This window comes from Mastigoproctus giganteus, chromosome 8, assembly GCF_048544385.1.
Source record: "Mastigoproctus giganteus isolate SK-2022 chromosome 8, ASM4854438v1, whole genome shotgun sequence".
In the NCBI taxonomy this organism is placed as follows: domain Eukaryota; kingdom Metazoa; phylum Arthropoda; class Arachnida; order Uropygi; family Thelyphonidae; genus Mastigoproctus; species Mastigoproctus giganteus.
The window spans coordinates 214,480,589-214,495,357 of NC_143582.1; the positions used below are offsets into that span (position 1 = coordinate 214,480,589).

Consider the following 14,769-nt stretch of genomic DNA (forward strand, 5'->3'; position numbering starts at 1 on the left):
TTTCATCCTTTCTGATATGTTTCCTATGTTAAACATTTCTAATTAGTTTCATCTGATTATTAATATAGGTATTTATTTCATATCACCTCTCCAGTAGGTTTCAAAATGGAGGATTCATTCAATCATAAAGTTGAACTTTTTTTTAGTGATAAAAACTAAGGCTCCTTCCACTTGGGGATTTAAAGACCGAGGAGACTGATATTCAAGCCCCAATTCAGAATTGAGGCCTGAATTCAAATTTCAGCAAAATCCAATTGCACTTTAACTACCAAATCCTTTGCTTGCACCTTCACAGTTGTGAGCCTTTAGTTTTCATGAGTTTGAAAAGGGTGGAACTTCAAAATATATCATGGGTAAACTGTTTTAAAATTAATATACGTTTTCATTTTTACAAATTTTCAAAATTCCATAAAGCTGTCCCATAGTGAAAAACTCATTGCCACAAACTCACACATTCAACAAACTCACTGCTGAAAAAGCTAAGTTAAAAAGAATGTTGCAGACTAAATTACAGGGCAGGGGTGGCTAACAAGTCGATTGTGGCTTCAATTTCAGTCGATCATGTCACGACAAATTTTAAATATATATAAAAAATAGACTAGTCAAAATCTAAATGTTATTATTATGCATCCCACTGCATACATTTCTTTCAAATCCATTGAACCACATGACTACTCTTCTCGTCGTGCAGTCGCTAGGCTTGTCTAGTGAAAATTCACACAGTTACGTTGTGGAGAGCAGTGTATGTGTCAAATTCTTATTTAGCTTACTTAATATTAATAACTGGACAGTACTTATTATACGTTAATTTAATACCTTTGATTTAAAATGAATACTACGAAAAAGAGTAAAATGTATCATTTTCATCAAGAGTGGAAACTAGAATACTTTTTTGTAATGATAAAAGAAAATGTTTGATTTGCAATGCTTAAAAGTGCTCTTCAAGATTTGCAGTTATCTCGAAATACTGTGATGCGACGCGTCAAAAAAATGAGTAAAAATGTGAGCGAACAATTGCGTCCTCAACTGGCTAATTCTGTGTTCTTTTCTTCACAACTGGATGAATCTATAAATGTCAGTGATACAGCTCAATTGCTCGTTTTTATTCGTATGGTTTTCGATGATTCTGCCACTAGAGAAGAACTACAGAATATGGTTTCGTTAAAAGAAAGAACTAGAGGTCTTGATATATTTAACGCATTCAAAAATTTTATTGAAAAATTAAATTACCACTATTTAAGCTCGTAACAATAACAACAGATGGAGTTGAAGCAATGATGGGGCATCTTAACGGATTCATCGCATTGTGCCAAAAGGATGACGAATTCCCAGATTTTTTTGGGTTACCACTGTATCATCCACCAATAAGTGTTAGCCAGCAAAAGATTAAATACTAAAAATGTTATGGACATAGCTTTCGAAATCGTGAATTCTATCAGAGGACGGTCTCTTCAAAAAGAGAGATTTCAAAATGCAACTCGATGAAATTACACACAGATGTGAGGTGGCCGAGTCGGAGTAAGTTTCTACAGAGATTTCGAAATTTATTGAATGAAATTTTTAAAAAAATTGCTGATCAAAGGGGAGATGATTATCAGCAGCTACATGATATGGAGTGGTTGTGTGATCTGGCTTTTCTTTTAGATTTTACCAGAAAATTAAAGTGATCTGAATTTGGGAAAAAAAAAAAAAAAAAAAAAAAAAAAAAAAAAAATGTGGGTGATGTAATTAGTAGTATTTCTGCATATAAATATCAATTTTTGACAATGGCTAAGGATCTCAAAGAAAAAAAAAAATTCTATCATTTTGCAAGTATGCAAGATCATTTGCAAAAATATTATTTATTATTATTAGCCGTATGGTGGAAGGAAGCCTGAGGTTTATGCAAAAAACCAGCCAAAAAAAAAAAAAATTTCTGCGTTACCCAGAGAGAGAGAGAGAGAGAGAGAGAGAAGTAGAAGGAAATCACCAAGAAAGAGAAGATGATGATATCCAACTCAGGACCCTGGGTGTGCCAAGCCTATACTCATGAGATGTGAAATCCGGTTTTTGAATTTAATGAGAAATACAAAGGGTACTAGGAAAGTTTTGCAATATGACGCAACAATGAATCACAGGAAGCTGCTTGTTGCTGCATGTTGAGAAATGTTCATATGTGCATAGTAGCTGGCGCGCCAAGTCGATGGGCTCAGTTATTCATTAGTAGTGAGAGTGTAAAGTGCTTGCGATGGCATCGTAGTCACGAAATGAGATAAGGACAGTTTTGCGGTATAATTTCGTGTGTGGTTTAACCATAGACCAGTGCTTAGAAGAAATGACTCTTGCACTAGATGATGATTGTCCACATCGTACAACGATATTCAGGTGGTATAGAGAATTCCAAAGGGGAAATTTCACTCTGGAGGATTCTGAGAGGCCGGGAAGGCCACGAACGTCAGTTACGGAGGAAAACGTTACTGCTGTGAGGAAAATGCTTCACGAAAACAGGCGAGTGACCTACCAACAGATAGAGGATACTTTGGGCCTAAATGCACCAGCAATTCGTTCGATTCTGCAAGATCATTTGCACGTGAAGAAACTTTGTTCTCTCTGGGTGCCGCATCAACTGACTGAAGAGCAGATGACACGACGTGTGACTTGGTGCCGGGAGATGTTAAAAAAGTTTGATAATGGACAATCTCGGTATGTGAACAACATTGTGACAGGTGACGAGACTTGGCTGTACTATTACGATCTGCCGACCAAGGCTCAAAACAAAGTTTGGGTCTTTGATGATGACGACACACCCGTAATTGTCAGAAAATCCCGATCTGTAAAGAAGAAAATGATAGCTGTATTTTTCAAATCGAGTGGAATTGTGGAACGTGTCGTTTTGGACACGCAGAAGACAGTCACAGCTAAGTGGTATACTGAACAATGCCTGCCTAAAGTCACTGGATCTATGAAGAACCTGCGGCCAAAGTCAAGAATGGACACCTGGTACCTCCATCACGATAATGCTGCAGCTCACCGCGCCAAAACCTGCACCGAATATTTGACCACGACAGGACTGAAACTTCTCGAGCACCCTTCCTACAGTCCAGACCTTGCTCCCTGCGACTTTGCACTGTTCCCGCATGTGAAAATGAAGCTAAAAGGGAGGCGGTTTTCCAGTGATGAGGACCTTCTATGGGCTTGGGACAACGAGTGTGCTGTACTCCCTAGTGAAACTTGGCAGAACTGGTTTAAAGATTGGTTTCGGAGGATGGAGAGGTGTATTGAATGTAGAGGAAATTACTTTGAAAAAATTAAATAAACAAAGCTGTATTGCAAAACTTTCCTAGTACCCTTTGTATAAACTTGAATATGGAAACTGAATATATACAATAAAGTGCTCCTAAGTTTTTTGTTACTGGAAAAAAAAAAAAAAAAAGCTATGCCTTGATAAAAATAACTTAATATATAACTGAAGTATAGGAGTGGAAAATAATCATACTGGTTCTTCTGTAATTTTTCAGTTAATTTTTCTAAATGCAGTGACAGCATTTAAATCTACATATCTCATATGGTAATTTGCATTTCCTCTCCTTTGTTTCAAGGGATTTACGGGGGGAGGTGACCCAATAATTGTAAACTTTATGAGCTTGTTGTTATACTAAGCTTGTTGTTAGTCATGTATTTTTTTTTTTTTTTTTTGTTGAACAAATGACTATTTCTATTTTAATTTTGTAGTCAAATGCAAACCAAAGCACTGCAAAACTCAAAATGTCTGCATTGGCAAATACTAAGTACTTATAGCTGCTGATCTTGTGCACAAAGCAAAGACAACAAAACTCACAAACCAAACCAAAGCACTGGTTTGGTTTGTGAGTCAACCAAAGACAACAAACCAAAGCATTGCAAAACTCAAAATGTCTGCATTGGCAAATACTAAGTACTTATAGCTGCTTATCTTGTGCACAAAGCAAAGACAACAGATATTCTCAAGATCTACCAATCGACTGCTGCCATGCCATATACTTAAAACAGCAAAGACAGTGAAAGCTGATGCACATTGTCGCTAAATTGTGTTGATAGTCAGAGCATATAGATTGTAACCTCATTATACAACTATTTTATAATCATGTATCTTTCATCTCTATTAATACTGTTCTAATAAAAGTAAACTTACTTTTATGTCTGCTCTAAGTTCATTCCATTCAGCATCTAACATAGTGGGAGCACGATTTGCTCGCTGTTTTAATTCTACTGCCATTTCCTGGCGATGGGTTAAGAGTTCTCCTGTACAGAGAAAAAACAAGAAACACATACTGCTATTTAAGAATAAAGTAATCAGGAAAAATAATGCAACAATCATATTATTAAAACTAAGCTGATTAAAAACATCATACAAATGAAAATAAGCAAATTACTTTTATATGCACAAGTTGAAAAACAAATATCTCTTTGGCTGCAGTGACAGACAAGACCCTAGAGCAGTGGTTTTCAACCGGGGTGCTGCATCAACATTCTAAGGGTGCCACATAATTTGGGTTTAAGTTACTTAAACTTATTATTATTTTTTTTTATTTATGTTTATTTCATTATAAAATGGTGTACAGTACCTTTTTAATTTTGTGGTGATTTATAATTGATGTTTACTTAGTACCTCTATATAAAGAATAAAATTATTATATACTGTATACACATAATTTGTATTATGAAATGTAATTTTTATAATTATATTATTGTAATAACTATCATATAACATATATATACAGAGAGAGAATAGGATCTAACAGGCAGAAAATTGAGTAGATTGAGTAGGGGTGCCGCAAAATAAGATAAATTACTTAGGGTGCCGTTATTAAAAAAAAAAGTTGAAAACCACTGCCCTAGAGAGTTAAAAAATAATAATTTACATTATATCTAGTCAGTTATATTCTTTAATGAGAAAGAAATTATACGCTTTAGTTCATATATAATATTGGTGTAAATGCACCATACTTTACCCATACATTTAACTACATAAGCAGTGTAATGGCATCGTTTGATTATATCTCATATTGTGGCTACCTTCACAACGAGATACCAGGTATTGCACTAATTCAAATAAATAATGGTTCTCTAGTAGAGGAGACTACTGTTATTTATTCTCAGTGGGCACCACCACCCAGACGAGGTTCGGAGCTTGTTGGCTCACTCATTGGTGGGCGGGCAGGTACCCTGATAACGCAGACATGCCATCATGGTTGCGAGGTTAATCCCACAATATGAGAGATGCCAAATGGTGAAGATAATATTTTGAAGACTAAACGCACAAGGCATAATGTTATGGGTTGAGATTAACTATATAATATTGGTGTAAATACACCATAGTTTACCCATAAATTTAAGCACATAAGTAATGTAATGGCATCGTTTGATTATACAGGTGACCCCCCACTTAAAGCTGATAATTCGTTATGGAAAAACAGAGTGCTAAGTGAATCCACGCTAAGCGAGCGCCGCATTTCCATAAGGTAACATATGTATTTGTGAGTTGCAGTCGGTGCCACAGGATATTTCCTAATCAATAATAAACAGTAGTGAAAACATGCACAAATGTCGGTCAAAATATTTGATATTCAAATATTTGTACATATAAAATTCTGCATTACATTTGTATATAATTATGTGGTAACTACTTACGTATCAAAAGTAAAACTTAAAATTCCGATTAAAATAATGAATTTAATCACGAAAATGTGTCGATTTTGGGTTGAACTTTGGCACTCTTCCAAATAAACTAAGAGGGGCATTAATTTTAAATCCCCTGCAGCGTTACCACCCAACAATAAAGTCAACCAATCCTTTGCCGCTTTGAAACCTGGCATGTGTTTTCTTCTTTCAATATGAAACTTCTTTTAGGCATTCGTTTCCATAAAAAGTCCTGCTTCAACTATGTTAAAAACTTGTTGAGAAGTATAACACATAATACCCCTCTTCAATAATTTTAACAAGTTCTTTTTTGAAAGTTCTGGCTCCTTGATCTGCACTAGCGGCTTCTCCCTGGATTTTAAATCTATTCAACCAGCCCTTACCAGTTTTAAATGGTTCCACATTTTTTTTTTTTAAGGCGAGTTTTCTTCAGATCATCATATTGGCTAATCTCTCTCTCTCTCTCTCTCTCTCTCTCTCTCTCTCTCTCTCTCTCTCTCTCTCTCTCTCTCTCTCTCTCTTTTTTTTTTTTTTTTTTTAATATTTAACTGCATTGGAATATTATCTTCAATAAAATTAAAGTCTTTCCATTTCAATTCCAATAGCCGGCCAAGTTCTAGTTGCTTGCAGTGGAACAGCTATCTTTCCTGCTGCTAAAATTGATTCTTTATTTTTTTATAATTGTTCTTACAGTCAAAGTTGCAAGTCCTAAATTATGGCACACATCCGCTTGTCGTTGACTAGAATCGATTTGCTTCAAGACGTCTAATTTAATTTTCAAATTCAGTCTTTTTCTTACATTTATAGTCTTCATACTGCATCCAGACGTTGTTGCTTTTTCATTCTTATCGGCCATTATTAGCTCTTTGAAAATGTAACTGCGTTGGTTGCATTAATTACGATACAATGTTCAAGTAAACTGTCCGTTAGCACAATGTCTAATACTGTACTGAGTGATGACTAGACTTCGGATAAATGCATATAACGCAAATATTACAAGCAATATACTTCATCATTTTTTAAAATGTTGATCTCGGAACTACGTAACAAGTCACTGTACTGCAATTAAATTAGGGTGCAAGGAAATTTCACTGAGCGTGGGAAAATTTCTCAAATCGGCGTGGGAAACGTTTTAATGCTGTTTTGCTATTCATTTTCAAGCTATCGACTCCATCAAATGAAACGATTTCGTTAAATATGCCAAAAATGCAATCACTATAACACTCTGTAAAAGAGCGTTATAGTGATCTGTGACAACGTTATAGTCAGATACAGGTTATAATATAAGAACAGCGTTATAGCGAATCAGCGGAAAGCGAACCAAGTTATAACGGGGACCTGCTGTATCTCATATTGTGGCTACCTTCACAATGAGATACCAGGTATTGCACTACTTCAAGTAGATAATGCTTCTCTAGTAGAGAAGACTACTGTTATTTATTCTCAGTGGGCACTACCACCTAGACAAGTGGCGGAGCTTGTCTGTATTATCAGGATACCTGCCTGCCCACCAATGAGTGAGCCAACAAGCTTCGAAATGCATCTGGGTGGTGGTGCCCACTGAGAATAAATAACACTAGTCTCCTCTCTCTACTAGAGAAGTGTTATTTATTCAAAGTAATGCAATATCTAGTATCTTGTTGTGAAGGTAGCCACAATATGAGATATAATCAAAGTATGCTGTTACACTACTTATGTAATTAAATTTATGGGTAAATTATGGTGTTATGCCTTGTGCATTTAGTATTCAAAAACACTTTAGTTCAATGCACTCACTAGCTATATATTTTAAATTTGCTATATTAAGAAGTTTCCTCCACTTCATAGCTGGCTGGTTTGAATTTTAATGATATGTCAGTAGCTTAGGCCATGATGCTGTGCCCAGTCCATGAAAGCAATAGAGTTCACTTGCACTTATTTGGAAAAGTTGTGGATTTAAATCCCATTGAACAATGGAAGAATTCTTAAAGCCCATTTCAAATGAGGCCACAGCTGGCTAATATCAGGTGTAACAGTTTTGTCCCCTTAAATTATTCCAGGTTTTTCAGTCCACACAGCATGCAAACATACATCTGGCTATAAAAACTTCACAATTCTACATTGTGATGTATAATACTGAAAAATCATATAAACTGTTACCACTACACTGACTGAAAAATCAAGATCACATTTGCAGATCCCACTTCCATTAATGATTAACAGGGCTTTTTAATTAATACTCTAAGGCCACTGATCAATTCAATAAAATTAAATTTAAAAATGTACTTAAAATATAATTAATGATAACTGAATGTTTTAAGATTCAGTCCTTAAATCTCTTCATCTGGTAATAACGGAAGAAAGAAAGAGGGGAAAAAAAGTGTAAATACTATTGCATAATCTACAAACAAACATCCAATGAATTATCCATTCATTCATTCATTCATATGACTGAATTTAAGATTTTTTTTTTTTTTTACAATTGTTTTCTTTAAATGCTTTTAACCAAAAACATTATTAATATACAGGATGTTTCAAGTAAAAGTAATTTTTGAATTTGACCTTAAAATCTGACTAAATTTTATGATTTTTAAATTCTGCATATCAATCTGCTTTTTTTTCCTTTTTTTTTAATTAATGAGAAAGTTGTTCCCCATTCTTAGTCTAAAAATATCACTGGTGTCCCAAATCAAACAAACTGATTCTTTTATTTATTTTTATTTTTTTCAGAAAAAGAAAAAAAAATTAAACAATACTTTTATTTTTAACAGCTCTTATGCAGCTAAACATGTGTACTAAAAAGTGAAACTCATTAAAACAGCTTATTAGGCAAATTTTAACATAAAAATTCAAAAATTACAACTCATAAGGGAGGGAAAAAAAAAAAAAAAAATTCACACAAGAGACAGCCAAAATAATAATAAAAAGGGGCACGAATAGCCCAGTGGTAACAACACTGGACCACCATATCGTGAACCTGGGCTTGAATCACACTCGTGGGGGTGGGGTGGGGGGTTATAATAAATAATAAAAATAAATAACTTGCAAAATTCACTTCATTGGGCCTACACCCCCCCAAAGTCAAAGTGAAGGTTGAGGTGGTGAGTGATGCCAACTGGTGTCACTCCCATAACTACCTGACTGGATGTCAATGCTAAACAAGTCCACCTCCATAGCTGAGTGAAGATGAGCTGTAGAAATATTGAACATACTGCATAGTGTGGCACAGGATAAATTCACTCAGGCCTTAGACAGGGGAGGTGGTTCAAAAGAGTCAGTCTCCCACAGAAGACAGTGGAGTGAATGGTGGTCTCCCATAGGCTACCACAAATGAAGAGCAAGACCATCTAGCCCAACCAACTGGAAGTGCTTCCTGTGCAACTGCACTAGTCCCACAAGGGAAGAAGCCAATGTACAAAGTGGAACATTGATATGAATACATTCATCATGCAAGCATACTACAAAGTAATGAAACTAGAAACAAACATGACATGTACAGGATGAAACTACACACCAAGTGATTGGAATGGTTCCCGAACAGTGTCCATAGAGTGAAGCTCGCATAATTAGACTTAATGGTTCAATGCACTCGCCACTTCCCTTAAGATTATAGGTCATATGTCATATATACCATCAACCCCAGGAGCCTTGCTGGCCTGTAGGCTAAAAAGATTTTTCATTAAATAAACATGTGAAATTTCAATATCATTAATTACATTTTTTTCAACTTCACTTGAATAATTTCTCATTGACACAAAGGGTTTTTCTTCTGTAAATATCAATGCAAAATAACTGTTGAGTTCATCAGCTGGGGTATCTAGTACTATCCCACGTCCATCACATAAGGGTCCTATCTGGTTTATCCTTCTCTTCTTTGCATTGATATATGGGAAGAATTCCTTATCCTCACTCTTTGCCAGCCTAACCTTTTCTGTGGCACTATTACAGATTAACTTCTAGCTGTTATAGGCTTCAGTACTTTTTTTTATTGCTCTGTAACATTTCCATGCAGTCTTTTTCAGCTTAAGTAATCTGGCAACTTACTTATTCATCCAACTTGGAATCTTCCTTGTGGAGTACGAATTCAAGGCTTCAAAGATTAATGTTTTAAAGGTATACCATAATTCAATGTATTCACTCTCAGTGAGATCTACCCAGTTAATAGAGGCCATGTAGCATCTTAAGCCATTGTAATTTCCTTTCCTGAAATTATAATTCATTCCTTTGCCTTTAACTACTGCTACCTTTCTCTTCATCGTCCACCGTAGAACTCCATGATCACTTCCTGCTACCAGTTCCTGTACTGTCAGCCCTATTACGTCATCTGGTTCATGAGTGATGAAGTCTAGAGCATTCTTTCCCTAGTACATTCCCTGACATGTTGATAACATATAATCATCTAGTTTATTTAAAAATTGTCCCCATGTGGAGTTTCCTTCCCATTTGCTCCAATCAATTAGAGGCAAATTAAAATCATCCATAATAAGACACTGATGCTAACATGCCCATTCCATTTGCATGTTGAGACTCTCATCATAATCTTCACAATCACCTGGCCTGTAGATTACTCCCACTCTCATTATACCTTTTCTTCCAACTATCTCACACCATACAGATTCTATACTAGCATGCAAAATGTCTGAAGGAAAAGCTTTCGTCATGCTCAGGCTGCTTTTGATAAGAAGCATGACCCCATCTATCTGCCATATCCTTCCTAAATACATTATACATACCGTACTGAAATTCATCATCCCCTATCTCTGGGTGGCACCACATTTCCAGTCCTATTATGTCAACATTACTTGTCCTAACCGGCAGTTCGAATTCACTCATTTTACTGGCGACACTTGTGACATTACTGTATAAACAATTAAGACTTAGTGTTCTTGTATAATTAACTACCCAGACACACCCCTTAAAGTTACAGTAGGCTCTCGATTTTCCAGTATAGATGGTAATATGTTCTGTTGCGGTAACAAACAAGAACTCGAGGTATGTGCAAGTGTTACTTTGACCAATATTATCAGATACACATATATCTATATTATCTTTATTCAAATCCCAGATAATCGATTTCTGGTTAATCCAAAAATACAAAAGTTCCCGACATGCGTAAGAGATACGTTCCAGGACTTCTTACTTTGTCGAGTTTTATGTAACTAGAGAATGACTAATAACATATTGCTACTATATTATTGACAAATCTGAATTCTACACAATATTTGTTAATGTTTGGCCCATTTTCATACATCCTTATTAGTTTAATTTTCTGATCCAAATTGATGGCTCTTTTGTTGGTAGATTTACTAGTACTGCTGTCACTTATTCTCTTAGTCAGCACCATGATAACGGTCAAAATGAAATTTTCTGAAAAGAACTTCACAGGGTTAAACAATTTGCATCTTCCAGGTTACTGGGCTTTTCTGTTCGTGCATCTAATTATAAACGGGTAGTAAACTCAATCTTATTGCATTTGCGATAATACTGATAGCTGGAATTGTGTGGGTTTTTACGTTATTATGGTGAAATGTGTTCCCCTTCACTGAAATCTTTAGTCATATTTAAAAAAAAAAAAACCCATAAATTGTAAGAATCTTCTCTTCTTTCCCATTTTTTTGCTTGTTACCCTGTATCTCACTTGTGCATGCCACGATCGTCGTTATTGATTGTTTATTTTATTTATTTATTATTTTTGTTTGTTTTAAATTTAACAATCCTTAAAAAAAAAAAAAAAAAAAAAATTGAGTGAGAAAAATTTACATAAATCCGTAGTTGCATAAGTGAGGGAACTTACTGTATCGAAAAATGTTCAGCAACCTACGTAAAAAATATGGCGATAGATAAAAAATGAAAAAAAAAAAAAAAAAAAACTTGCCATGCACTACTCGCAAGTCCAATATGGTGCTTCCCTTTATTTTTTGCGATGCTGATTTTAAGTCTAATAGCTTTCCTATATTTTTTACAATGTCATTTTAAATCTAATAGCTTCCCTTTACGATGTTGCATACGGTTTGGTAACCAACATTATAATGGTTCCTTAGAGATTTAACTGAAAACGCAACTATTTTGCGTTTCCAAACAAAAAAAATTTTACTATAAAAAAATTCTGACATCCCTGACATAAATAACGAAACAAAATTTCCTTTTGCACTGCAACAGAAACACAACAAAATCGATGCAACGCACTAAAGCAAACTAAACATTTGGTCTCTTTTTTTTTCTTTTTTTTTTTTGAGCGGTAAGCGTGAAGACAGCGGGGATTGCAAGATAATAGGTACACTAATCTCCCAATGACGACTTATAATACCGCTTGTCACTTATTTACGACTTGCAAAATATCTGTTTATACCTATTCTAGTTATTACTTGAATTTTTTGATTTCTGGTTGATTTTTTTTTTTAATTGAGTCTTGAAGTGTCCCAGTTAATCCGATCTTGGTTAATCGAGAGTCCGCTGTATTTAAGCTCGCTTCCCTGGCATTAGCTACCTGCTCATTTGAAATGTTTCTACCCCCGGAACACCTTGCTAATATGTTCTGTCGCAGTAACAAACAAGAACTCAAGGTATGTGCAAGTGTTACTTTGACCAATATTATCAGATAAACGTATATCTATATTATCCTTTTTCGCCCAAACCAGCAGTTTCCCTGAACCTTTAAGGTATCCTCAATAATACTGGCAAAAACTCTTGCACCACCTTTGTTTAAATGGTGGCCTTTGTTTAAATTTAAGTGCAGGCCAAGCTGATAGAAATTTCCCTCCAAAAGCCTTGCAGAGTCCTTCAAGTCTTGAGTTAAGGCTTTCTGAAGACTTGAAGGACATTCAGCATATAATCCCTCTATCGTGCCTGGCAGAATTGCAGACAAACAGACATTGTGACCTGACTCGCAGCATTTCTTCAGCATGGTCCTGTATTTGTCTAACAAATACACAAGGCTTTCAGCATATAATCCCTCCTATACTGCCTGGCAGAATTGCAGACACACAGACATTGTGACCTAACTCACAGCATTTCTTCAGCATGGTCCTGTATTTGTCTAACAAATCGTCAGATCGTTATTGTTATTTGGTTTTTTTTTAGGAGCGTTAGCAACTAAGGCCATATTGCTCCAGGGATATGCGGTGGTCATTCCCTGACCTTTCCGCATCCTCCATATTTGGTGGTCACTGGCTTGAACTCTGGTCTAATCAAGAAGTGTGTGCTATGCACTGCTGCTCCTGCCCACCTAATTATGGAGGCGCCCATCAGATCATGTATGCTTAATGTCATTAGTCCCAACATGAATAATAATATTCTCTTTACTCCCCTTAAAATCTGACAGTCTGTTGGTGACTTAATAGTTGCTCCCGGAAGACATACCCTGGTTCTAGTGCACCTATCCTTATTACAAAAAATTTTCCCCATTTCCCTGACAATGGAGTCTCCTAATAGAACTAAGTCCTTTTGAACCAGAATAGTTTGCACTTGGTTATTATGTTCTGGGGCCCAAATTGGGAGTGCATCACTTGGTAGGTTACTAGTCTTGAGTCCCTGACGAGCTCCGTTAACATTATTCTCGAGGGCAAGCACCTGCTTTTTCAGTGACTCAAATTGTTCTAGCACACCAAATTAACGTTAAGATCGGTATACTTCTTACAATGGTGACAAAAAAAAAAAAAAAATCTCCAGGTGAACTACGATTATCTAGGTTGACCTTGGAATATATGCCACAGGTTCTGCACTGCAAATGATAAAATCATGACTCACCCAGAAATTGCCATCGTCTATTTCCATATGAGTCATGGTATCCTCTGACGAAGTGTTCAAGGTAGATCTTGTAACAACCATTGTAAAATTTACTAAATATTAATAAAAGAAACTTTCAAAAAATTATACTTATATTTAAAAAAAAATCAAAACTATAACAGATTATGAGATTGACTGGGATAATGATGACCAAAAGCAGCCAACATCACCCAAAGTCGGCCATCGAGAGACCATTATTGTTATTTGGTTTTTAGGAGCATTAGCAACTAAGGCCATATTGCTCCGGGGATATGCGGTGGTCATTCCCTGACCTTTCAGCATTCTCCACATTTGGTGGTGACGGGCTCGAACCTCGGTCTAATCAAGAAGCGTGTGTGCTACGCACTGCTGCTCCTTCCCACCTGGCTACGGAGGCACCATCGAGAGACTGACCATAGACCATAAAGAAGGAGGGAGGGATTGACTCAGCTCACTGAACAAGAGAAGAGGACAATTAAGAACCTGTGGGATTGCTTCCAGGAAAACACAGCACCAATCTACCAAGCCATAAGAAAGATAGACAAGCAGCACACAACACTCAACCTTAACAGGGAAACCACACTCACAGAGACAGAAGAAACAAAGAAAGTTAGGTGAAGAAGACAGTCTGTGGCAGACACTATGACTTCCATCAAGACTACATAAATAAGATGGCTCCCAATGCTTGCCTCATGAACGGAAAGCTCTTCCCGAGACTTAAGGATTCATGCTCACCATCTAAGATCACGTGATCAACACCTGGAACCATATCACCAAAGAACTATATCAAGTATTGCACCTAGTCCCAGAAACATCCAGCACATAATGGCAAGATGCAGTGCGATCACCCAGACATAGTACACTCGCAGACACAACGAAGTGGCCAAGGTTATATATCAGAAGCTAGTGCAAAATAACTGATCAAAGAAAGTTTACCTATTACAAGTACAAACCTCGGGCTGTACTAGAGACAGCTGTTCAGACTATACTGGGACCGTGCCATCATAACAGACCAGATATAACCCTCATTGACAAGAAGGAAATGGCTAACTACATGATTGACATTAGTGACATTAGACATCAGCAACCTCCAGAAAACATACAAGGAAAAGATCAGGAAGTACTCAGACCTAAGACAGGAAGTCAAAGATATGTGGCATATTGAACAAGTAATGACTATCCCAATCATCATATCAGCCAACCGCATGGTACCAAAGAATCCACATAAGAACCTAGCAACAATAGGCCTCCCAGAGAATACTTACATGGAACTCCAGAAAGACACGATCCTGAACACCTTCAGAATAGTAAGAGAGTTCTTCGACCAACAGTAACAATAATAATAATATTAACCAGTCACAACCTACC

The 14,769-nt window shown here is 36.2% G+C and overlaps 1 protein-coding gene across 1 annotated transcript in view; it reads right to left on the reverse strand.

Moving 5' to 3' along the window:
• The window catches only part of LOC150082261 (spermatogenesis-associated serine-rich protein 2), a 269,773-nt gene that overhangs the window by 39,553 nt on the left and 215,451 nt on the right, over positions 1-14,769 (reverse strand). Inside the window, exon 10 of the mRNA XM_090380081.1 lies at positions 4,151-4,260. Within this exon, the coding sequence (XP_090236207.1) occupies positions 4,151-4,260 (110 nt within the window). The remainder of the gene's footprint in view (positions 1-4,150; positions 4,261-14,769) is intronic.